Source organism: Lutzomyia longipalpis, chromosome 3 (assembly GCF_024334085.1).
Source record: "Lutzomyia longipalpis isolate SR_M1_2022 chromosome 3, ASM2433408v1".
Classification (NCBI taxonomy): domain Eukaryota; kingdom Metazoa; phylum Arthropoda; class Insecta; order Diptera; family Psychodidae; genus Lutzomyia; species Lutzomyia longipalpis.
Genome location: NC_074709.1, coordinates 5,878,092 through 5,905,322, shown reverse-complemented (window position 1 = coordinate 5,905,322; position 27,231 = coordinate 5,878,092). Strand labels below are relative to the sequence as shown.

The window sequence follows — 27,231 nt, the reverse complement described above, 5'->3', positions numbered from 1 at the left end:
CGGGCAGAAGATCAGCGTGATTATTTTGCATATCAATGATCATTGATGTGCGGAAAAATTGGGATCAATGATCGTCAAATGGGCAAATCAATTCAACACCGATTGTCTTGGATCTCTTTCTGCCATGTGCACAAAAGCATTGCGCAAAACTGCGATCACACCGAAAATTACCCATAAAATCCAATTGGCTTCATTACTGTAATTTGCAGCTTGAAGGTCGTTGAGACTTGGAAGGCGTCTTTGGATTTTTTTTCTCCTCCAAAACTCTTCTTGTTTCTTCCTCGACAAAATCTTTCTCACTGTATGTAGTTGTTGTAATTTTTACTCATTTTCCTCTTTGGCCAATCAACTCATCTTTTTTTTTGTGAGTGCCACGAGAAAGCAAAAAAAAGAGGCAAACTTGCGCTTTTGCAGTAGCAGTGTTATTAAGGTGAAAAAAAAATCTGACATGATAGATTTTATCATAATTATATGTTTTGCTCTGAAGATTTTTATAAATTTTCACAAACTCTCTCCAAAAATTACGAGAAATTCATTAATAAGCTCAAATGAAGTTTCTAAAGTCGCAGGTCTAAGTTTTCCTAAACTAGGTTTTGATTTTTCAAGCTAGGTTTAGGTTTTCTATGAACACCTAAGTTTATTAGGCAAAGCTTTAGGCCAAAGATTTTTAGGCTAGAATTAAGTTTGCCTAAATCAAACTTTCGTTTTTTAGGCTAAGCTTAAATTTTTTAAGCTAGATCTCAGTGTTCTATTTAAACTAATCTTTAATTTTTAGGGCCAGACTTAAGTTTTTTTTATAAATAGACTTTTTTAAAGTTTGTCTGAATTTGGGACTGAATTCATCCTCAAAGTCCGACTTTAAAAACCTAAAGTTTAGTTTGGAAAAAAACTAAAGTTGAGCTTAAAAAAAACTTAAGCCTAGTTTATGAAACGAACTAATCGAGACTTAATCTGAAGAGATAATGAAAGAAAATTCATTTATGTTAAACAAATTATAAAAGCAATTGAAATTTGCTAATATTTCCAAAAAAAAATTGAAGAAAGTTCCTAGTAATTGCGCTCTTTTAGCGGTGATAAGAAACATTTTCCTAGAACTCTATACATAACATCGAGAGAGTCTCCACTTAACTTATCTGAAAGTATTTACAAATATTCGATATGGCAAACACTTCATTTTTAGGATTAGATTGTTATTTTTGTTCGCCAGGGTGTGGGTTCCTAAATGAGAATTTTTGCCTTGTGGTGTAGCAGCCTTCGTGTCTGTAACGTACAATGAGAATGTTGAGAATGAAACTATCTGACTGCCCACGAGTGAGTAATGAGTGCAATTTGGGCGCCACGTTCCAGCAACCGGAGGCTGCTTGAAGAAATTCTTATTCGTTAAGAAAGTATTCTTTTACTCTCTCTGTATATGGAGACTTTATGGTGAATTTGTGACTGTGAGAAAGCCATTACATCGATTTCTATCTCTCCATTTCAATTAACTCACAAGTGCATGGAACTTATGGGGTAGATAAGACTGAAATGTAATCACATTGTGCCTGCGAGTGAAGGCAATATTAATATTTGCTCGTATACTTCACCACTCTTGCCAAGCACTATCTCCTGCCCTGTATAGGCCCCGGGTATTATCGCGGGCATGAGTGTACGCAATGGCAAAAATACGCCATCACCAATCATCGGGTGAGACAGTTGGAAGCATGGAGTAGCGCGGTTGTGGACCCAAATGAGAATTTTCCCTCGATCACGATCTATTGTGAGTCCAACGTGGCTTTGATCTCTCCTGCCCGCCACATGAGATCTAATGCGGTGAACAAAGATATTGAATTTCAACGGAGAACATACAATATACCTACATATATAGCACTACTATGAAAATCATTTTGCTATATACTCAGCAGCGAGCAACCACATACTCGGTTGGATAAGAAAGACTCCGAGTCAGTTACCGATGGAACGTCGTTGAGTTCATTTCGGCGGTGCTGAGTCTTTACTTTTGTGAGATTCTCCCAAGTGATCGTCCACACATACACCGAGTTTGTTTGCGGACGTCTCAAAGATTGTGCCCTCCTAAGTGACGACGAGTGTTGATCCCAGAGTGGAAAAATCTCCTTTCTGTTCAAAAGGGCATTTAGTGAAGAAGAAAATAATGTGAATGTAAAGCAGGAAGATTTCTCTCATACCAGTGTCCCACATTGATGGTCAGTGTTGCACGGAAGAAGCAAAAAAAAAGAAGTGTGATGTGAAATTGCGAGAGATTGATTTTGCAAGAGTGAAAAAAATTGTGCCACATTTTGGGTGTGCAGAAAGTAATTAAGAAGAAAAATGTGTGTGCTCTGAAAGTCATCAATGGCCTTTCTTTCGTTGTCTTTCGTAACAACACCCCGCGGAAGGACTCCAACCAGTACCGGCCCCAGAACACCATCTGACTTGGATTACGATGTTCCCGTGCCACGGAGGCACGTTACAAAGGTAGATCCGAACACACCCCATCATGCTGGAAACATCTGGCGCGAAAATTAGGGATCATACAAAATTCTCAAATTGAGATTACATTATTTTCTCCCTCGTATGCTCCAGATAATATTCCCCTTGAAAATACACATTTGATAAATAATTGCCAGGGGATGTTTTCTTTTCAATACACTGATAGAAATAAATTGGAGTTTTGATACAGTTGCAAGGATCTGTAAGGATCGAAGTTGATTGGAAATGTTTCTCTTCCTCTTCTTATTCCATTTGAATAGTTTAGTCTTTCTCTTATGTTCTTATGTGAATTCCCTAAGGTCCCTTTTTATTTACACCATAATCACTATTTTGAAAAAAAAAATAGCTGAAACTAATGTTTGCCTCAATAGGTGAAATTCATTATGTAGTTAGTCTTTTAAGTCAGATTTAAGTTCGTCCTAAATGAGGCTTTAATTTTTGAAACTAGGCCTAACTTTTTTTAAGCTAAGCCTAACTTTTATTTTAAATTACAGTTTAAGTCTTAAAAGTTAGGTCAATTTTTATGCTAGATCTAATTTTTTATCGTAAGCTTAAGTTTCCTAAACCTAACTATAGTTTTTAAGGTCAGGCTTAAGTTCTCTAAGGTCAGGTCAGACTGAATAAAAAAGCGCATTCAGCATATTCTAAGATTATAAGCCTGACTCCAATTTAGCTTGGCTAAATATATTGACTCTGTGGCTTCACATAAAAAGCCTAAAAAAACTAAAGCTTGACTTAAAAAAACTTAAGATTGAATTAAGAATAGGATTAAACCGAATTTATTACCTAGTGTAGTTAATTTCACGCAATATTTTGAGTTGTCTTTTGAACACCAATTTTTGATTTTATCTTCAAGGAAAATAAGATCGTAATAAAAGTTTTAATTTGCAATCTAAAGGACTCTACACACTACAGTTCCAAATGTTTAAAATTTTCTAATCTCTTCGTGGTTACGAGAGAGACAACATGAAAACTATTAACTATTCAGCAATAAGCGCTTTAAGCTTTACTGTGATAAGGCTGTAAACTATCTTTAAAAGAGACTTAAAAATGTTGAAAAGAATAATTTTAAGGAAAAACAAACTTGAGGAAAAACGTTAAATAGTCATTCAATGTAATAATTAACAGACAAAATTATTAATTTAAATTTCTCTATCGCGATTCCTTCCGCTTTTTATTACCCGATAGAGTAATTTAAACTTCTGGGCATTTAGTCATCATAATTCCGAGCAAAAGTCGTGATTTATTGAATTTTTTTAGTAGTGCGGCATAAATTATCAATTCGCAAGTGCTAAAAAAATACTTCCGTTTTCCTCAGTGTATTGCTGATCAATATTTTGGGCTCATCGAACTAATGGGGGAACCCTCAGTACGTCCGGGAAAGAGATGATGGTCATGTTTGGGAAGCAAGAGAATGACAAAGCAATGAATCATATTTTTTGGCACTTTTTTTTACAACCACCTAGAGGGAATTAAAAAAAAAGACCCAAAGAGAATAATGAGTGAAGTTTCACTGTGAAGTCTCGCGGGTATGAAATAAAGCGAATGCGAAATTGAGGTGTTGTATATTTACCCAACTGGTTTGCATATCATTAAAGTGGTGGGAATGAATATTTATTTTATACCGTGCAAATATAAAATATATACACACAGTGTGAGATAAAATAAGCACAAATGAGTCTCTTGTATCATGCCTTCTTCTAAGTTTCAAAAACACACCATTTTATGGTCATAGAGAAATTATGAGCTCTTTCCTCTCTTAACCATAAAACCGTATAATCCACTCTCTTCAATTTTATGCAAAGCCCCATCGATAGTTATTAATGATTAACTCTCAATCAAATTCTCCTCAATTAAAGATGATTTATTAAAAAGAGTATTTTCTAACATGCAAATTACTCATAAATTCCTTTGTCGCTCTCGCAAATGAACTCAGCTTTTCTCTGCATTCGTGTCAAATTGCTTAAAATGAAAATATATCTTGTTTTTGTGTACAATATATATATAGGTACCTCGTCTCATAAAAAACATTTTGCCGACACTCTTTCACCAAAAATACAACACCCCTCCTGTATCACGAAGTCTGCACAATGTTTGTCGTTGGAACAATGGGAATTACATTCATGATCCCATTTTAATGGCAATAATCAATTATTGCCCCTAATGGCGATATTATTAACGACGATTGTTCGTGATGTTGAATACAGTGTGTCGATTATCAACTTCCGCACACACCACTGCTGGGAGAAATGGTCAAACCTCTTTAAGAAGTTTCGGAAATTTCAAACCATTTGCAAGAGCAACAATCTTATAATACTCCCTTATCTTACTTAGAGATTCCAATGGAATTGCAAATATATTTGCAGAAATTCAATTTTGCTCCCACACTGTGGTGAACAACTTTCAGCATTTTGGGGTCAGTCAATGTAGGAAAAACTCTTGGAACATGCTGATTGTTGACTTTTCACAGACCACAGTTCATTCCCAAAAGAACTAGACAAATATTTACCCGACTTAGGTCTTGGTATTTCCGTTTAACAATAAGCTAAGGGATGGTCACGTTATTTTGGAAACTCTACAGGAACAAAATGGCCAAAATGTGAGAATTTCAAATAATTGTTTTGAGCACAAAAATTTTGATTTGGAAATTGAAAATACTGAATTCTCATCAGTATTTGGCAATTTAACAAGTGTGCAAGCAAATTTCGAGTTTTTGGTTTCAAAATTGGCTTGAAAATCGCTCTTGAAAGTCCCCGAGTTTCCAAAATAACGTGACCATCCCTTATTTGCCTTTTCTTTGTCAAAAAATCATTAAGTGCATAGCCATTCAGAAAGAAATTTAGCGAATGAGAGGGTTGCACAAGAGGGACTAATTATAATTTTAATGTCAATAAAATATTTTTTTTAAAGACGAAAGAAAGAGAATAATACGTCAATAATAATTTTATAACTGATAATTTCACATAAATAAAAGGAGTCTATAAGCTGCGACCTCATTATTGGATATTTCTTTTTAGATAAAGAAAGTAGGGGAACGTGGCCCAATTCGGACCCCCTAAATTCTGTTTCAGAAGGATTGAAAAAAGTCATATTAAAATGAATTAAATCTTTCCAAGTTTGGTACCATTGGAAAGGTCATTTAATAGGCTAACTTTGTTCTATAGATGCAAACCTTCTAACTCTTACCTGTTCTGAGTAATAGTCGAATTAAAAAAAGGTGCTAAAATTGCACTTTTTCACCACGGTGTTCTAATTGCGACCCCCCGAGTGTTCCAATTGCGACCCCCTTTTTTTGCCGTAATTTGTGGGTTTTTTACTAGTAGATCACTTTTATCACTACTATAAATAGGAAAAACGTCATGAATTACCCGGAAAAGCCGGAAAATCAAGAATTTTTTTTCAATTTTCCCCACATTTGTTTTGACATTTCGCCCTTGAGGTGACTACACACACTTTCACACACACCGACAATTGCGCACTCACTGACGTAATTCGCAGAAAATCCACGAAAATTCTTCTGAGGAATGCGTAAATTACACTTTCTACCTTCCCCTTGGGCTTTAGGAACATTTTCACTGCGAAAAAACTTTAAAGAAACGTGAAAAAATATTGATTTTCCCGAAATCAAAACACAGCGCGGTCTGTGTGAGAAAGACACTTCCACACCACTACACGCATGCGCGACTGCTTTACCGTGGTGAGTGGTGGAAATAGACGGTCCGAATTGAAACATTTTGGGGGTCGCAGTTAGACCATTTTGCATGTATTATATTTTCACTTAATTACTTAAAATACCTAAAATCTTTTAAAAAATTGTAAATCAAGTAATAAACTAGACCCTCTAAGCTACAGAAACGCGGCATAATATGAGACATAATAGTGGGAAAAAAACTCATATCGACTTAGTTTCTAAAATCAGAAAATGTCGGCCAAGTGCTGAAAATGAATTTTGATTTTTTATTAGTCCTGTTGTGTACCAAATTAATTTATTTTAGGCGCTAACATTACCTTACTATAATATCTTCATAATGTAGTGAAACTAATTTTATAATATTTCGTCATTTACGAGAAAAAGGGGCGGTCGCAATTGGGCGGTGGTCCGAATTGGGCCACGTTCCCCTACATATTGTTGAACTTATCTCTTTTTAATATATAAAGCTGAAATGTTTGTCTGTGGCACATGAACTCCTCCGAAACGGCTGGGCCGATCTTGATGAAACTTGGTATGGGGGTAGAGGGGGTCAATACGAGTTGCAAGCGCTATATGGGATTCCGCCCCCTCCCCCCTTTATAGCGCCCCCACAGAAAAATTGATTTTTTCCCATTTTCTACCTGCTGAAGGGTCAGATAACGGGATTTTTTTATTTTAAACATTTTTCGGGGTACCGTATTATTCATCCCCCCCTACTAATATACGCCCCCTTTTATAGCTTAAAATGGAGTTTGCTCACACGTGATTGGGGGCTCGGGTTGACTAGTATAGATATATAAAGGAGATTATTTGTTTCTGTATGGGATAATCCTTCATTCGATGAAGTGATAGGAAGACGCATAATCTTGCAAAGATTAAAAATAAGAACAAACAATGTGGGATTAAAATTAACAAAGATTTGCTAAAAATGCAAACAATGACGTCACCATCATTGTATTTTAACTTTTCTTCAATGCATGAAGCATGCTAATGTTTCATCAATTATTTATGAGGAATGATAACTCGCTTTTGCTTCATACATTTTAAAAGACAGAAAGCACAATCGTGACGTCATTGTTTGAATTTCTGGACAAATTTTTAATATCTTTTCCTAACTTTCCTAACTAATCCTAACAGGAAAATTGTAAATCTTTTTGGCAATTTCTGAATGATTTTCTATTGATGTCACTTATTCTGATTGTTTCCTTGAAGAAGATTTTAGTCCCAATAGGAACGAATAAAGTCCTTTCTCTTAGAATTATTCTTCTTTAAGTCGATAAAAAATATTTATTTCAACTTGATCCACTCCACCGCGGTCTCCTCTATTCATTCAAATATCAGAAATTCTTAAAAGAAATATTAAAGATTAAGAAAAAAATCGTTTTTTAATCTTTGTTTCAATTTTATTTCCAGCCAACGTACGCGAGGGCAATCTACGACAACATTGCCGAGAGTCCTGATGAATTGGCTTTCAAACGAGGCGACATCCTGACGGTTATTGAGCAGGATACAGACGGCCTGACAGGATGGTGGCTTTGCAAGCTCAGAGGACGGCAGGTGAGAAATGTTCTCTATTTTCTCGTTGTTCGCCCTCATCTTCACTGAGTGTTTTATGGGGGAGGGTTCTAAATTGTCGAGAGCGTAAATTATGAGGTTGGTGTACTACATATACAATTCACCAACGCACAATGAAACGGGCACAACAGTAAAAGAAAAGCATTGCAAATTACAAAATTCTGTTACCAAAAAGACAAATTGTGGGTTTATAGTTTGAAATGAATTAAAAGCATTTAAACTAAACAGCTTGGAAAGCTGCAAAGTTTTTGGCAAGAACACAATTTATCACCTCTATGTGCTAAAATATAGATATTTAATTTTGATTGCATAGAAATCATAAATCAAAATTTCGACAGCTGCGGTTGATTTGTGTTGTGGCAGATGTTACTTTGTTAGCTCTTGAGTAAACTAATTGTGTACCACCATAAGGGTTTGCAATTTCACACCCCCTCCCCCCATTCTTACAGCCCCTCTGCAAAAATCAAGCGAAAATGTCAATTTACTCGCACACATTTCATTAAAAAGAATAAATTCTCAGTGATGTTGAATTTTTTCGAGCATAAAGAAATGTCTCCTTTTCATAAGCATCGCATTTTTTTCTCTCAATAACCCTCCACACACCCTCCTGCCCCATATAAAGGAGCTTTTGTATAATAACCTCTTGTCTTTTATAATTTTTATATGAGTTCTTGGCAGCCGCATAATTTATTATTTCATCTATTATTCCCCTTTTCGGGACCTTTCTGCCCTCCGCATCTTCCCGCCCAAAGGGCCACTTCACTTTATTTCTAAAGAAAAAGTGAATGAAGCTATACACGAAGTTGTTTTTCCACTCGTGAAATTATTATTATTTATGGGACACATATTTTCTTCGTTTTGGAATGCGGTGTACGCACTCCTGGCACACAGCCCTGAGGGATGTTGTGTGCGTCTCACTCCCTTTCCGGCATTTCTGCCGCACATACATTTGGCTTTTGTGTGAAGCTAAGTCAACACTTAATTTTCTTTCAGAGAAACTTTTATCCTTAGATAAGCACTAAATAACATTAAAGACTTCCTGGATTCGTGCAGAGATTTTAAGGAGGAAAGGGTCGTTTCTGTTTACATCTGCACTGTTGGGTTTTGGAGGGGAGTTTAAAAATTATTTATTCCATAAAATAATATGCTCAACTTTATATATATGTTCGTCTTTTAACGACTTTGACTTTCAAGAACCACAAGTACTTTATATTTATATTAAGTAAAAAGAATTCATCTGTATTGATGTAAAAATGAGTGTTTTTTGCTCAAAAATTGATTGAATAACAAATATCAAACATTTATAAATTAATTAACCAGTATTTAATCTAAAACTGAGAAAAGGATAATGGTTAGTTATTGGATTAATATTTGACTGATTTTGGGTCAAAACTTGAGTGACTTTCTGCCCTAAAATTCATAAATTCATAACATTTATAAATGAGTTAATCAGTATGAGATCTAAAACTGAGCAAAAGAAAATGTTTAAATACTTTGGAAAGCAGTTTGAGTATTGAATAAATATTTGAATGATTTTGGAACAATATTTGAGTACATTTGGATCAATATTTGAGTACATTTGGATCAATATTTGAGTAATTTTTGATCAAAATTCGATTGATATTTGTCCCAGAATTGACTGATTACCAAAAGTTAAACATTCACAAATTTTCCCAATTCAAAATCAATTTATCTAACTAAATGATCATAAATAATGTCTTAAGGAACATTTCTTCGTGAAAGAAAGGTGCAGATAAGTAGGATAAAAAAATGTCTGTCGTTATCAGAGTTAAATCGTTAACCTTTGGGATATCTTGTAGCATTAATTCATGAAAATTTAAATCAAATACTTATCTTGAGAAATCTCTTTTATTTCCATCAACAATAGGAGTGAGGTGAGCGGAACAAAAGGGACCTTTTGTGAAAGTCCTCCGCCACAAACCGTCTTTCCTTATTCCTGATTTATTGCGTAGCTATGGGTTTACTCTCTGTTAAATTTATTGAGTACACGATACCATGTCTTTCTTTTTTTTCTTTCTCTTGACGCTTTTATACCCTCCCTCACCACTTTGTCCTTCTTTTTTTTTCGGGGTCTTCTGTGCGTTATTCTTCGACAGAAAAGGGAGAAACACGTAATTTTGGGCGGTTAAGCGCGGGAGCACGTTCCACGGGAGTCATATAAAGACTCACGACGATGTAAAATGCTCACAGTGGGAAAGCTGCATTTTGTCGATATATAGCAACTGATAGTAGCATAATTAGTTAGATCGATTGAAACTCCGTGGAGATTCTATCTATAATGGTGTTACACTTTCTCAATATGAAAAAAAGTAAAAAGAATTGCCCTTGGATATGCCATTTAGTTCAAGAACTACACACAGCTCTTCCTCTTGCAAATGATCACGCATTGCTGGATTGATTATTTTCCCATTGCATATTCTTCGTTGAAGAGAGTGCAAATGAGGAGCAATTGAATTGCATGAAAGACATTTCCTCAATTGATGTCGTGAACTCTAAAGCTGTCACGGCATTAATTCTTTTCTTTATCACTCGCTTGTGACTCCAATAATCAGTGGAATGCGTGTATGTGCTTTTATTGGCCAAGTCTGGATGCCTCAATCAGCTTGTGACGTACTCAATGCAATTGAGATTTATTTACACTTGTGGGCATAAATATTCCGACACTGGCATTTATTGCAAATTCCATGCCACGCTTCAAAATTTGATCGCAAGAACTCCCACTGAGTGGCTACCATTCCCAAGAAGAAGACTCAAATCCTGTCTTGTGAGTTTTTTTTGTAAAGATTATCTTTTATGGAGTAATAATTAAAATCTTTTTTCAAAAGCACTGTAATGTGCATAATGTCCTTTACACAATGTGATTGATTAAATATTACTCAATAATTGCTCAAATTGTTTGAATCTTCAACACTTAAATTGGCAAATTCTGTATTGAAATAAAAAAAATGATAAAATTGATAAAGTCTCAAAAAAAACCTTCCCCAGATCAGAAGCTACATAAGATATCCTTTTATCCGTCCCCGCCACTAATGGATTAAAATTCCTACGCTCCCTTCTTTATTTTTTTTTGCACGTTGAGGAATGAAAAAAAAAAGATTCTCTAGAGCGCGAAATTGGATCTCATCAACAAGTACAAGAAAAATGTGTCGTGAATGGTTTCTTTTTTGCGAATATGGAAGAAAAGTAATGAAGAAGTGCAAAAGGGAGCTTGAAAATTTCACTTGAAAGTCGATATTATTTTTATCTGTTCCCTCCTTTCACCACTATTACGTGAAATTATTCAATTTGTGAGAAACACGCGAGTGGGTGATCGATTGGAGGCTGCCTCCCGCATTAAGAAAATGTAATTGAAAAAATAAGACAGAGAGAGAGAAAAGCCCAGCAGCAGTCCGGCGTTCATGCAATTGAAATCGTTGCACTCTGGAAATCTCACATTAATTGAAGCAATTACGCGTGGCTGCACAAAGACAGGAAGCTACGAACTATATATTGACCCCATGCGCTATGATTTATTTTCTCCCATTTTTTTTACCAGCAACACTGATGAAAAAGACATCAAGCTGTATTGATTTTTCTAACTCACTCTCAGACAATTTCGTGGTTCTTTTGCCACGCTTTCAACTTTCGTTTCGTTTATTCATTTTTTTTTCATTCATCGCAAATTCTCTGAATAAACGTTTATGAAGTTCATAAATGATTTGATTGAGAGTTTGCATACTCCCCGCTCTATTTTCAATTTTAATTTCCATTTAATGGACTCAATGTGAATGAGAAAACACGAGAGAGAGAAATCCTTTACTGTGGCGAGCCACTTTGTGCCACTAACATTGGTCAATTTCCATTCGATTTCGTTGTTCTCACATCAATCGAATATCAAAATAGAGACACATGTAACATTCACTGCCTGTCAGATTATACAAATCGATTGACGGGCGGGTGCAGCAGAGATGAAGGTGAAGCGGAGAATGGAGCAAACACGCACACAAAAAAGGCAAAAAGATAAAATATGATTTTTGGAGATCTCAAGACGTTCACGATGTACCTTGAGAATGCACTCATAAAATTCTTTTAGAAACAATTTATGATGAGATAATTTGCTTAAGAATTTTCTTTATTTTCTCATTGAAACAATTAAAATAAATGAGCCTAATTCAGCGACTAAGAAACCCTTGAAATTCGCTTGAAATCTTGAAATTTCAGTACAAAATTTAAAGATTTCAAGGGTTTCTTGGTCGCTGAATAAGACCCAATGATAAAAGAAATGTTTGTGAATTTGCTGATGGAGACGCCTGGTAGTTACGGAATATATTGTGATAGTACAAAATATGTAAAATAAAACTGAGGACAATAAAACATATAATATCCCCTCTATTTTACTAAAAGAAAACAGTTTTTCACGATGGAGGGGCCTGGTTGTTAGTCTTTGTCAAAGTACTAAAATAAGCTAGAGATAACAGTGGAGACGCCTGGTTAAACTATCTTTATTCGTCTACAAAATCGATTTCGCATGATCTCTGAGCTTTAATTTCATTCATATAATTAGTATTCCAAAAATCAAAAATGAATTAAATTTAGTAAATAAATCTAAACTTTATTCGTAGGGGAACGTAGCATAATTTTAACTTCTTGGTCTCTTTTTTGATCCACTGAAACTTAAAAGTTTTAAAACTTCAAACGTGGAAAGTTTAAAGAAAATTGATTTTTAGTTAATACAATTTTTTTTCACTCTATGTAGCCCTTTTGATGTTCAAATTGGGCCACTTTCCCCTATATTTAATTACAATTGAATAAATCTTATGATTTATTCAGCATCAGTCTAAGTTTTTTCTTCAACGAATCTAATAAAATCTTTTCGTGTAACCTTTCAGGGAATCTGTCCGGGCAACAGACTGCGTATTGTGCAATCGTACGATAGTGGCTGCTGTAGCCCATCACCAATCTCGTCCCCATGCCCGTCAATTGGATCATCCAGCAGCTTGTATGCCAATCACACGACACATGTCTCCAATCCCTCTGAATTGTACGAGAACACGAGTGTGGCTCGACTACAGAAGCATGGCAAGAGGCGATCGTGGCACATAATGCCCAACAAGGTGAGTACTGATCTACCTCTCATTCCAGTCTCTCCGCTAAAGTGATCTCCACACCCGATCGACTCTGTTCAAATCCACTAATCACTCCATCTTCTGCGTCTGTCTCAATGATGTGTCTACTGGCCGAGAGCCAGCTTATAGTGTGTCTCGCACAATTTGCATATTGAGGAGGAAAAAAAACTGGCCTGTGTGTAGAGAGAGATCATTGATGTCTGAGACGGGATTATTGGGAACAATTTCGCGCCTTTTGCATGCAATTTTAGTTGATCTCCCACGCAGAATGTTTTGCAAATCGATATGTTCCGCACAAAGGAGATAATAATTCACATTGCAAAGTGCTCTTGTAGTGCAATGAAACCATCATAACTAACTTCACAAATAACACTTTAATTTTATATGGACGATCACACCTACAAGTTCGCTTTGAAAGAGGAAATGATGAGAAGATCACTGAATGCACATTTTATTTTAAGATTTCCGAGAATTATTGCTGCAAATGAATCTAAAAAAAAGCGAGATTTTCTTAGTCATTGAATTAATTGAATTGGAATTGATCACGAAGAATGATTTGATCTTAAAGTGTGCAATGAGACATTATTAAAATTTCATTAGAAGAGTAATGAGTTTGTGTGATAAATTCAGGAATATTTCTTCATCTTTCAACACAGAATTATTCTTTACGAATATTCTGGATCTTAAATTTATTAGAATATTTCTTTTCTACCCTAATATTAAGACTTCTCTATTTATCGAATACAAATCCCAAATCTTCCCCGTGAAAGCTTGAAATGCAAACAAATCCGCGTGTTAATTCCGACAGAAAAAAAATCATTTTCTGATTGTTATATACCAACAAAAATAAACCATAAATCCACCTCTGCGAAATTTTTATTTAATTGCAAATCTCTTGATCATGCAAACAATATTAATAACTTTTCATTTATGTGGGCGCACAAAATTGCATTTTGCACTCATAATCCCACTTGAACAGCTTCAACAGCTACTCCAACGAGGAAACACGTGGAACATGCGACAAGGAGTACTTGTACACACACTTTCCATTGCAAAATCGACTTTTCCCACCTGAAATATATTTTATTTTTAACATTTTGTCGCTAATTTAGTCGCATGTTCTCTTCAGTATTTAATTAATCGACTGGAAAAAGTGTCAATTTTGTTAATTTATCTCTCTAAAAACAAGACACATTTAGGTGTTGAATTATTTTCATTAAATCAATATTATTGCAATGATTGCAACATTTACTAGAGAAGCACAACGAGACACGTAGAGAGGAATTTTAATTTCACATTCCCAGAATCTACTGAATTCTGATTACTTTCAAATCAAAAGAAATCTTAAAAGAAATATCATTAAAACAACACGCACGATGAAAAAAAAAGAATTCTTGAGACTGAAAGAGTAAAGAAAGGAAAATTATATTGAAAATAAATATTGAATTTGAAGCACAATAACGCCTTCCTGTTTGTGCATGGAGGTTCGTCTGCTATTTAGTGAAATACAACACTCCCAGATTTTCTAAAGCAATTTTCGTGGAATTGTGTGCATCCAAAAACATAGTTTTGCCACTTTTGACCTCCTTTGCAGAATATTTTTGGAATTTCGTACATCCTTCATTCCACAGAGTGTAGCCCATTGTCCACGAGATGACAAAAGGCCCTCAAGATCCTCAAAAAGGGTCACCGCAGCAATTGAAAATGATCCGAAAAGAATAATAAAAAGAAAAGTAAAGAGAAAAGTTTATAAATCAAATATTTGCAGCTGTTCAATCACTTTTACTTTTCATCCCACTCACACCTTTCCAGACTCACTGAATTAGCACGACTTGCATGTTTCTCTTGCAATTGCTACTTGGTGTGAGGAATAAATTCTCAATAATGCCAATAAAAAATCACTTTGCATTTTAAATGAAACAGTAAGACTTTCTTCAAGAAAACCCTAAAGATTCATTCAATGGAACAAAAATCAATGCTGAAGATCTTTCTGTAATTTTTTTCTTTTAATAAAAAGACTCATTTCCACGAATTAATTCTTTGTGGTTTTGTCATGAGAAATTTAAGTAGAAAAGCCATGAGAAGCAGTGATAAATTGTCTTCTTTTCAAAGTCTTCCAAACCAAGGATTTATGAGCTCAACATCATTTACTTCATCAACAAACTTTGCACTTAAAGAAACTTTTTTGAAATGAATCAAAATGTTTTAAAGAACTTTCCTCGAGATTAATCCTCATATACAATTCCCATTAATTAGCCATATTCTTCGGGATATCCCCTTAAACACTGATAAAGTGCCATTGAAATCAGGGTGATGTCGGGAAGTCTGAATGAGGAGAGCTGGGAAAAAAAAGAGGCCACGATATCAAATTGGGTTAAAGACTCACACAGAACCTAACTCAAGCATTTTCACATCGACAGTCCCATAAATCCATTTGCCAGCCCATGTCAATTTTGGCGGGAAATGGCCAAACTTTTTGGCAAAAGGCCACCCCCAAAAAAATTTACCCTGAGATTCACTGTCGCAGGAAATTATCACGCGATATTGTGTGAGAGACGACAATTGTGTTAGAATTTATTGAGGGGTGGGAAGACGAAGAAACGATTGATTTCTTAGAGGGGCTCCCGTATTTTGTCTTCTTGCGTGAATCTTCAGGGAGGTCCTCCCTCCGGAATTCCTTCCAAAGAGAGATTTTCCTTTTGGCAGGAGGGGGATGACAGTGAATGCGAATATTGCGGAATTTATACATTAATATTCCAAACACTATTCCACCACATTCGTAGAACTTTGTGCCGCATAGGAACCCCAAGTAGGTGACTCTCTGTGAGACCATTCTCGTTAATGTGGTGGGCGTTCTTCCACCCATTTCCCCCCTAACCGTTGAATTCTCATTGCCTACAACAGAGTGGTAACTTCTGGCAAAATTACACCACAACGGCCAGCAGGAGTCACAACAGGGAGTAAGGGGGCAAACAATTAACAGAATAAATGCTAAATATTCGTTTTATTGTAATAAATTTATTGGAATTTTACATATTAAAATGTAAAAGAAGGGATGAGATTAATTAGGGTCTGTAGTAAAGTTTAACCAGTTTAACTAGGACACATAAAGAAATATAATTTTCTTATGGACTGATGGGACGTTCTTCCACAATTCGTTATTGAAAATGCCTAATTTTGCAGTTAATGCTTAAACATTGATTCATAATCAGTTCAAGATTATATCTATGGTCTCTGGAAATGGTCCCAAAAGGAGCTCCCCAAAGGCTAATAAGAGAGACGAATAAAAAATTCAAAGTTTGAATTTTTAAATTTAAATCAATTATTTAAGCTGAAACATTTTTTTTAGTTTATTCAGCACGCTTAATTGCCTACCATTTTTAAAGGATTGAAACTTAATTTATTTTTATTAATAGTTTTTCAAGCGAAATAAGAAAATCCTTTGCTTGATTAATTTTAGAATATAAAGAAAATTAAATTTTAACGTAAAATGAATCGAAAGCTTTCTAAATCTCGAAATACTTTCCACTCAACGTTTCTTTTAAACTTTGTTATAATTTTTCCAACTAATACTTACTTGATGAAGATGGTGTAAAACTCTCGAAATATTATTTAAGAAAACATATTAATGAGCTTAAAAAGAAAATATTCTTCTTCACAACTATTAAAGGTATTTACCTGCCCCTCAAATACGTTTAATCTTCTTGTTCATGGTCAAAATGGGCTAAATGGGGTTATTTGTAGGTCATTTGCAGGAGCGCGACGAGCATGGGGACAATTTGTGGGCGTACCAAAATGACTTTCATGGTTCAAACTTTGTGTACGAAGATGCTCTCCCCGCATGGAATGTGCTCCGGGGGTAATTGTGCACAATTCTATCCTTATTCTGTGTGGAAAATCTTCTCCATCCCGGAACTGTGTTTGTCATGAACATTGGGAAATTCCATCAGCACGTTCACGTGTATTAAATTAATTTAAACTTTTCCAGTTTTTCTCAATTTTTTTTCACTCTTGAAAAAAATATCGAATTGGTGGAAAAGATGGGGGTGGAAGTGAGGAAAGATGAAACCTCAGAATTTTGCCACAGGGTTACGCCTGAACGTGACTTTGGGGAAATGGGATGAGATTAGATGCCGCCGCGCCCCTATTTTAAGACAGAAATAGAAAAGAGATGTGCGGGAAAGCACGAAAGGGTGGATTTCGTATCACTTCCCAATTCAATTATGGGAATCTCCGCGTAGTAAGAATTGGTAGTGACTTGCAAACGTGTTTCGCGGTGCGTGGCTATATACCTCCCCATGATCTTTGTTGTCAACACAAAAGCCCATAAAAGAGCGAAGTAGTGGCTCTGATGGCGTCTCCAAACATGGAAAATGCGACATTATTTATCATCTCTCTGCGTTGTCCAGGAGCTGCTGGCGACGGCTCCATGCAAACTTGCATGAGGAGAGATCCAAAACACTTCTTTTGTGTATTTTTGTATCCGCCATCCACATCTCCTCCTCATGTGCGAGGAGAGATACTCTGGCTGGAAATGTTGTGAATTGTTTCGGATGTGCACACATAGTGAGCAAAATACATCTTCCCACCCCCCTTGTCATTGTCCTCGCATCAAAACAGGCGATATACACGACATTCCCTCCTCTCTGACCCAAACTTGGCAGAGAGACAGAACAAATATCATCTGTATATGTATATCATTTTAAAATTCATTTAGGTTGTTCATAACTTTAAATTTTGTACTAAAATTGCTATATTTTTTGTTGAAGATCTTAAAGATTTATTTGTTGAAGATCTTAAAGATCTACTATATAGTTACAGTTTTTCTTTAAATTTAATTAGAAGTCTTAAAATTATTGCTAAAAATTCGAATCATAGCCGATCTAAGAAACCATGTGATGTTTTCGTCCTATGGCTCGTTTTATAAAAGGTTTAATTTTGAATATGATTTTTTTTATTATTTATTTTGTCTTTATGGTTCCTGAAAATTTTTAATCAGACAATTGTGTTTTCTTCACAGTTTAAGCCGAAAGCTCTGACTTTCTTTTAGTCTAGCCTTAATTAAATTTTACATTTGACTCATTAAATATTCTGTGGTCCTTAAAGGGTTAACCTAACTATGCTAGTTTGAAGAGCTGAATTTACTATCTTTTGATGCAAATTTATCTTTAAAAAATTTCGCGTTTACTGCTGATTCAAAAAATTCTCGTAATGTTATGTTTAACCCTTGGAGGATCGAGATTTCTTAACTTAAAACATTAATCTTAATTTTCTTTCAACTATATTGAAGTCTAATAGAACTTCCCTGGGAAATTAATTAATTTGAATTGAATTTATAACTATCAAGAAATTGACCGTGATTTCACACTCATCGTCCCTCAAATTGGACGCCCCTCACACACAAAACTTCAAAAACTTATGTTGAAAAATTGTAGATAATTCCATAATTATTACTTTAATTTAAAACTAAAAATTTTGATAAAATTCAAGTATTCCCACTCCCTCAATTCTTAGCCCCTTTTCGGGTATTGTTATGGAGAAACTAAAAGGAACGATCCAGTGGTCATGTGCAGAGAACACGTTCTTCGGTGTCTCATTTGACATGTTGATGAGATGAATTCTCCGCAAGTTGATGGATAGTGGAGCTCCGCCACAGCATCTTCTGTTGAGAAATTCCATAGAAATTGATAGAAACTACACGCGCAAGTTCAAATCATTTCTCGCAAAGGTATTTGATAAAAATTTCAGCGGCATCCCACCAAAAAAAAAGTTGGAGAGCTCGAACGTGATGTCTCGTGTTGTTGAGATAAAAAATTGTCCTCTGTTTGGGAACATTATAGTGGGAAGGGGGGAGAGAAGAAAATCCACCTGAGATTGTTTTGTTCTGAATTTTTTGCTTCACAAAAATCTCACCCTCGGGACAATGCGGGGGTTGATAAACATTTTACAAGAATATATTTTCGCGAATTTTGTAAATAATTAAAATTTCAATTTAAACATACAGCCAAAAGAGCGTCGGTGGAAAGCCTTCGAGGTATATGATCTTACGTGAGGCTGTGACCAAGAAATGTTTTTAAAAAAAAAAACTCACAGAGCTGCGACGTAACTGGCAAAAGAGAGGAGGGATAAATTGGCCAAGTTGTTTCTCGGTGGTTTATCCTTATATGGATCGTCTTTGTGCACCTCTTCCACTCTCCTTTCTGCTTTCCCATGCAATTCCCCGTGGAATTTATCTGCTTCATATTGCAAATTATTGCAAGAGACGCAAAGATTCTTTGTATATACCAACGGAAAAACCCATCATCGCGGGGAAAAGTTTTTCCTTATGGCGGAAGACAAAGTTTGCAATTTCCTGGATGTGCTCTTAAAAGAATGAGAAAAAAATGGGGAAATTGTCTGTGCAAAGAGTCATTGAACTTGGGGGAAAAGAAAAATCGACAATGTCACAATGTTTTAATTGAAGAAATTCTCTCTCTCTCATTGCAAGCTCATTAAGTGGGAAAACAAATAACTGCTCGTTTAAATGATAATCACCCGACATTTAAAATGAAAATTATTCTTGCTCTTGCAACACATTGGAATTTAATTACACAATTACAAAAAAAGGAGCTCAAAAAAGAAGAAGTTTCCAACGAGGAAAACATTATGATGCGAAGAGGAAAAACAGACTTTCCATGCACAAGATGGTAAAAGAGGGTGAAGAAGGCATAAAAAGGCAGGAAGTTTCCTCGTTTTTGCATTAACTTTGACCGTAATCACTTCTACTGTTGCAGCATTGTCACAAGTAATTTATTAAAAGGACACTTTTCAGGGGATAATTCCCCCCCAAAGGATGACAGAGGGTCCTCTGAAGGAAAAAAAGGCATAGGAGTGAAATATTTAATAAAGCTTTTTATTGTTGAGGATTTCTTTTTGATGGAAAATTTCTGATGTGTTGAGGTTTTTCCTCCGCATTCTCCCCCAGGCTTTTTCCTCTCTTGTGTGTGTTTTTTCTCCTCTCCATCATCCAACGCATCAATCCCTTTTCACCCTCATTCTCTAATGAATCTCATTCATTAAATTCACCCTCCCGCTGGCAAAATGCGTAGGAGAAGGAAAAAGTGATGTGAACCATAAAAGAGCATATCGTTTTCGCAAATTCTAAATCCCACATCACCATTAACTTGAAAGATTTCCCCATGAATGAAGGTTCTACAGCATTAGATTTTTTTCTCGCACAAGAAAATCCTCAAAGTATTTTTTCCGAGAAGAAATTTTCTTCCAGGAAATTTTATTTTTGATCAAAAAATTGTTTTTCCGCATATTTAAACATAAAAGTTGTGTGGGTGAGTTGTGACTTTGACAGGTTCTCAAACAATCTTCTTATAACGTTTCGAGGGCTTAATCCTTCTTCATCAGGCATACAAAGTATGTTAAAATAAAATTAAAATTAAATATTTTATTCTAAAATTACTCTTTGTAGAAAAATTTGGAAATTCAATTAAAATCTTATAGAAAATCGTACTGACGTAATTTTGAATAAAAATCGTTGCAAAAAAGCTAATTTTTTATATAAAAAAAATCACAGCAGAGCAATTTTCAACATAAAATTACATTTTGATTGAATTTTAGTAACAAGAAGTAGTTGGAGTGTAAGTTACACATACACACCATATCCTCAATAAACCCTCAATGATACTCTCCCAACATAATTCTCCGTAGCAGATGCAATTTATCCTGTACTATACGCCACTCCTCTGGGGAAGGAGCGAGCGAATAAATTTCCGTGCAAATCGATTTAGGAGAGTTACACAATGTGAATTCCATTATGGGGGCACCCAGGAGTAGTGTGGAAGGAATTCGCCTTCCGGTGTTCGTTTTTTTTCCCGTGCTTCCTCCACCTTCTCCGTCCAGTGGCTCTTCCGCGCCACGGAGACTCCGGGCAAAGGGATGCTGATGCGCTTAGACGGGAGATAGTGTGTTACCCCCTCATCCCTCTGTCGCGGCAGCAGCAGCCATGGCGGGTAGCCTAGGCAACGCCATTCGTCGCCAGAGATTTTCCACACACAGGAGAAGCGCTGCACCCGATGCCATAAAATTACGCGTCTATCGCACATTTTCCTACACCCACGCACAACTCCCTTTTACGAGCCCTTCGTGACAATGCCATAAAGTGTTTTTAATTAGAGCTTGATGTTTTATGATCATGAGGGTTTCTTTTTGTTTTTTTTCCCAATTTTAGGGTGAATGTCTTTTCCCTTAATGGAAATTCGTATCAATAATAAAACGGGCTTTAAGAGAAAAGAATTTCATTTGGCATTATTCCCAAAATAAAAATGTTTAAACGCTTTTGGATAATTTACTAAATTCGAGAAATACTTTGAGGTTTCCTTGAAAGAAAGTTCTTAAGATATTTATTTGGAGAAAATTTAGTTAACAAAACTTTCTTTGAAATATTCCGTTTAACGGCTTAAATAAGGATATAAAATACAAACCATAAGAATGAAGGATCGGGATGAATTAAAAGACGTGTGTAGCTACCATTTGAACCCATAGTTGTTTAAATCGGTCAACCAGAGCTTCAAAAGTATACTCAACGATGCAATATTTTACTATAGTTCACTAAAATTGCTGACACAGTCGAACCAATTATCCGATTTTGAAAAATTTAGCAGATTTAGAAATAGAATTAAATTACCTTTCCAAGGATAGTATATTTGTCAAAATCGGTCCACTAAAGACCGATAAAATGGGTTAAATTTTTTTTTTTGAAATTTTGAAAAAAAGTTCCTTCAGGTACTGTTACCAAAATAGTTCCCAAGAAAAAGCGGTTTATCCGATTTTCAAAAACTTGTCTGTTTTGGAAAGCTATGAAATGTACCTTTCCAAAACTGGTAGATTTTTTTTAATCGGTTAATCATGGCCGAAGTTACAGACATCTGAAATTTACCTTAAAAATTACGCTATTTTTGCTCATTTAGGAACCTTTTGAGGGTAGTGCACATTGACTCTATCAATATTGAGTCAATTTTAACTCAATCAATTTACTATGTATATTTTTTTAAGAAGCTTTCCGTGAGCTTTTTATTAATAAGACAATCTAAAACATTTTCCGCAAGCTTAAAGATTTAGAAAAAAAATGTTGGAAAAAATCAGCAAAGCGTTTTAGTTCTCAATCATTTTTCTACCCCAGAATTTTCTACCCTTAACTTCGCACCCCTTTTTATATGTACAAAATATGTAGGTATGTATGAAAAACCAAATATACAAAAGGATAACAACTGGTTGCATCACATTCACCCTGCGACGTTCAGGCGCTTCCTTGTGCGCCCTACGTCCACCCACACACCCTTACCCCGAATCACATCAACTTATTTGATTAGAATCTCATGCTACAGAAAGTTACTTTTTGACTTTTCACCCAGTCTCCCTAACTTTTCCGATTTTCCGCACACACGAAGGAAATGAAATCAAACATTGAATACAGAAGAAATCACTTTGAATCGTTTCGTTGGACTTTTGTGTGTTGAAAAGTTGATTAATTTGTGGGGAATTTGTATGGAAAAAAAAACCGCACATTTTCCATTTCCTTCGATTGTTTATATATGATGCAAGAAAAGATGGCCTTATGAATGGGTGACAATAATAGACACTTCTAATAGACACTTCACGGTTTTCTTGGACGGAAAAATCAGCCGCACTCGCACCCTCAATAATGGACTCCCACAAGGTTCAGTTTTAGCTCCTCTACTTTTCAACCTCTATACTAGTGACATCCCCTGCACCTCAGCAAAAAGGTTCCAATATGCCGACGACATTGCCCTGCTCACTGAAAGTAGGAGTATCGCGCATAATTCAAAAGTACTATCAAGGGACCTGGTCTTACTGGACGAATACTTCGTGAGGTGGAGACTGAAGCCGAATCCTAGTAAAACAGAGGTTAGCAACTTCCATCTGAATAACAGAGAAGCGGGTGCGGTGGCTGCGGTGAAGTTCAAGGGCGAGAAACTGAGATATAATCCTAATCCGAAATATCTTGGGATTACCCTCGATAGGACTTTGAGCTTCAAGAAAAACACAGAAAAGCTCTGTGAAAAGCTTAAAACTAGGAACAATCTTCTCAGTAAACTCGCTGGATCGGGTTGGGGCGCTGACGCTGAGACACTCAGAACAGCTGCTTTGGCCCTGGTCTACTCCACTGCGGAGTACTGTGCACCAGTATGGTGTAACAGTGCCCATAGCAAAAAAGTTGACGTCCAGCTAAACACCACCATGCGAGCAATCTCGGGTACACTGAAGCCAACTAAGACTCCCTGGCTCCCTGTCCTCTCTAATATTCCTCCTCCCCATCTTAGAAGGGCTCAAACCGTGGTCCAGAGATGGGAGAAACTAAAAGACTCCGATACTCTTTTAAGGGACATCGTTAATGATGCTCCTAACTTAAGATTAAAATCACGAAAACCCTTTTGGAGCTCCGCAAAAAAGCTTCATGATGAGTCTTTTGATATCGGAGATAGGTGGAAGATTGAGTGGCAGAAAGCCCAGGCAGCAAATTCATTTTTAATTTCCGACCCCACCAAACGACCGAAGGGCTTCAGCTTAACTAGAAGAGAATGGACAATTCTTAATAGAATTCGGTGTAACTGCGGCCGCAGCGCATCCACCCTTTTCAAATGGGGTATGGCTACGAGCGAGGCATGCGACTGTGGTTGTCCTTCTCAAACTATTCAACACATCCTGGATGAATGCCCTAATCGGAAGTTTGATGAAGGAATTCATGTTTTAAATAACCTGACAGGAGACTCTATTTTGTGGCTCCAAAACCTGGACGTGCAATTGTAGAATTGTGATTTCGTGTTTATTTATTAGTGCCGTACTAGTGCCATACGATATATATATAGGTACCTTCACATATAGTAGAAAATATTGTATATTTGGGAATTAAAAGCGCATGCGTTGGAGACCATAAAAGCACAAAACCCTCTCTCGGACGTTCTCTTAACACAGACGAAAACCACCCTCAAAAGCCATGAAAGGTAGTATTGTGTCTAACTTGGCCCGATAGAGACCGCGTCTCGTTTTTTTAACCACATCTCCTCTAAAAATTCTTTCATTCTTTCCTACAAAAGAACCAGAGAAAATCATCAAAAGTGCCTGATTTTTCATCTTGAAAGAGTGAAGAATAATTTTTTTGTGGTAGGATGATTGAGAATTCTTTTGAAATAAACTCAAAAACTTATTCACAAGTGGTGCTGTTCTTTCCACTCTTCTGCCCTTAAAGTATACTAAATGTGAATGCTAAGATAGTATCAGAGATGGGTGAATTATTGACAAAGTTTGTCCTCCCGCACTTCATTTTCCGGTGCCTAAAAGGATTTTTTTTCCAAACCAACATCATCATTAAATGTGAAAATCCCCTGAATTTGTTGGAAATTCTTCAATATTTTATTTCTCTGTGTGAATTTTTTCCCTGTTCGCCTTTTTTTGCCTTCCGGAACTTCTTAGTAACTTTTGCGAATGGGAATAAAGACACACACTGTGAGCAAAGGGAAAAAGCTTTAGCACAGAATTGGTTGATATTTAGATAAAGATAAATAATTGTTGAATTTTTGCATTTTCTAGAAATATTAATTTTAGATTTCTTTTTTATGCAAAAACGTTCAAAATATTTTTTATGATTAAAACATTTAGAACGTAAGCATTATAATTTATTCCAGTTCACCTGCAAATATATTTCATCCTAGAAAATAATTCTTTTTTAAATCAATTTTTTATTTTAATTTTAAAAGATTCTTTGAAAGTAAATAAAAAATTCGTTTTATTTTCAAAGTATTTTTAACAGATTTTATTTTAAAAATTCTCTTATGAAAGAATAAAAAAAATAAAGCAAAAAATATTTTTATAATCATTTTAAAAGATTCTTTGAAATCCTTTTCCGATGAAGATTTCAAAGAATAAAAAAAAACAAATAAAGAAAATATTATTTTTTATTTTTAATTAAATTTATTAATATTTAAAACCGTTTCCAATAGCGATCTTGCAAAATAAAAAAAAATAGAGAGTATAGCAAGAAAATAGTCAAATATATTTTTTTCTATTTTAAAAGAAATTTCTAAATTTTTTTTTTGGATAAATAAAGATCTCAAAGAATAAATAAAACAAATAAAGCCAAAAAAACATTTTTTATTTTAAAAGAAATTTAAAAATATTCCTTAAAAGCCTTTTTCAATAGAGATCACAAAGAATTTAAGAAAAAAAAACTAACAACATTAAAAAAAAAATTTTAACAATCTTAAAGGATTCCTTAAAAATCTTTTCCAATGGAGATCACAAAAAAAGAAAAAAAAACAAAAAAGTGCTCAAAAAATAATTTTTCTCCTCAGGTCGTAACTCCCCAGAAATGTGGTGATGTCTATCTGTATGATTTGCTACCGACGCCACAACGAGGAAGCGGCTTCCTTGGTGGCACAACCGTAATGTCCGGTGATACATCGGAAACGTACGACGTGCCAAAGCCCGCAGTTCCCGTGAACTACGACGTTCCACGTGTCTGGCATTCCCCGCGTGGTCGTCCTGAAGACTGTTGCTACGACATCCCACGCCCTGTAACACTCCTGAGTCAGAAGGATCTCACCCCGAGCAGTTCCAATTCCTCCCTCCTCACTTCCGACAGCCTCAGCCTGTCGTCCTCAAATCGTTCCTCACTAGCCAATATGACGGACTACGACGTTCCACGGCGGGTAGCCCGTGCCTCGCCGCATCCATCGAGCATGAGCACCTCAACAGCATCACTGCAGCTCAACTACGACGTTCCCATTCCGCATAGTCCCCAGAATCACACACTGCAGCTGAGTACGTGCAAGGAGCTTCCATTGGAACTGGGATCAGCCCTAGATACGCTGGCAAAGCTTCAGACTGAAGCTACAAATGCTGTGACGCGTCTGTTGGCTTTTGTTTCGCCACAATGGCGGACAAAGGAGAAACTCGATCCTATCCTTATGGATCTCAAACTTGCAGCTGTGCGCCTTCGAACTGCACTGCATGATCTCGCTGAATTTGGAGAAGGTGCCCTGGGGAATACTGCCAAAGCTGATGATAAAGGTAAGCAAGGCGCCATCTTGGAAACTTCCGCCATATTGATGCCATCTTGGCGCCATCTTGAAAACTAAATTAATGAATTGTTTTTAAGTGTGTAATGAAGCCTTTTGCTCATCTACTACTAAAAACTTCCTTTACAGGATTGTCTATTAAATTACGTCCATTGGTGCGTGCATTAAAGGACGCCGATCGCCTAGTTCATGAAGCATCACATTGCATTGACATTCAAGGGTGGACGCTTGAAACTTTGACAAGGGCTGAGATCAAAGCGGGCACACAACTACCGCCAGATAGTTTGGATCAACTAATTGCATGCGCTCAAACCCTCACAGAAGATGTCCGACAGACGGCGTCCTTTATTCAAGGCAATGCCACGCTGCTGTTTAAGCGAATTTCCCCGAGTGTTACACCCCAAACACCGAGTAACAACAACAACGGCGACTGGCCCGAAGACTATGACTACGTGTGCTTAGAGTCAAAGGAGGCGTCAGCGCGTAAAAATGCCGAAATTCGCGATGCATTGCCGTCGGATTTGCAGAAGAATTTTGAGAATGTCGTGAAGAATGCAGAGAGTGCGGCCATTGGGGCAACAGCAGGAACAGAACTCGATCCCAACGATAAGACACTCCTTGTGTACTATGCCGCACAGACGGTGACACACATGAACTACCTGACGCAGGCCATTGATGCTTTCCTCCAGACGGTGGAGCACAACCAACCGCCAAAGTTCTTCCTGGCACATGGGAAGTTTGTCGTTCTCAGTGCCCACAATCTCGTCAACATTGGTGACATTGTGCATCGCAATGTGACAAAGCAGGATGTCCGGGGGAATATTCTGCAGTGTGCCGATGCCCTGAGTGACGGCATGAAGGCGTGCGTTGCTAAAACGAAGAAAGCTGCCCAACATTTTCCCAGTGTTAATGCCGTTCAGGAGATGGTGGACTCTGTTGTGGATATTTCACATCTAGCCAGGTGAGTGTTGCTTTTGTGTGTGATTAGAGTAATTCCCTATCTTATCGTTATATGGACGTACTTAATGCGACCTTTGAGCACGTGATTCGAAAGCGACAAGGTCGTTAAATGATTCTTAAAAAAAAATTAATCAAAATGTTTGTTGCTATATCGGAAAGAGCCAGAATACGTTATGAAAGATTTATTCAAAGTCTTCAAAGTTGTAAACTAAGAAATTCTGATATTTTGTGTTGATTTGATTTAAATTCTTTGTCTTAGGTTGTTTGAAACTGAATCTATATATTAAAGCTGAATATTAGAGCT

General features: G+C 36.2%; 1 protein-coding gene across 2 annotated transcripts in view; it reads left to right on the top strand.

The window, feature by feature from the left end:
* LOC129791576 (breast cancer anti-estrogen resistance protein 1) overlaps positions 1–27,231 on the top strand; it is a 58,308-nt gene that overhangs the window by 29,488 nt on the left and 1,589 nt on the right. Inside the window, exons 1-5 of one of the 2 annotated variants that reach the window (XM_055829797.1) lie at positions 1,692–2,472; positions 7,592–7,735; positions 12,643–12,867; positions 25,242–25,959; positions 26,097–26,928. In XM_055829797.1, the coding sequence (XP_055685772.1) occupies positions 2,350–2,472; positions 7,592–7,735; positions 12,643–12,867; positions 25,242–25,959; positions 26,097–26,928 (2,042 nt within the window). In that variant the 5' untranslated portion in view covers positions 1,692–2,349. Of the gene's footprint in view, positions 1–1,691; positions 2,473–7,591; positions 7,736–12,642; positions 12,868–25,241; positions 25,960–26,096; positions 26,929–27,231 lie in introns of those variants that run through there. The other variant, XM_055829798.1, reaches the window with a different exon arrangement.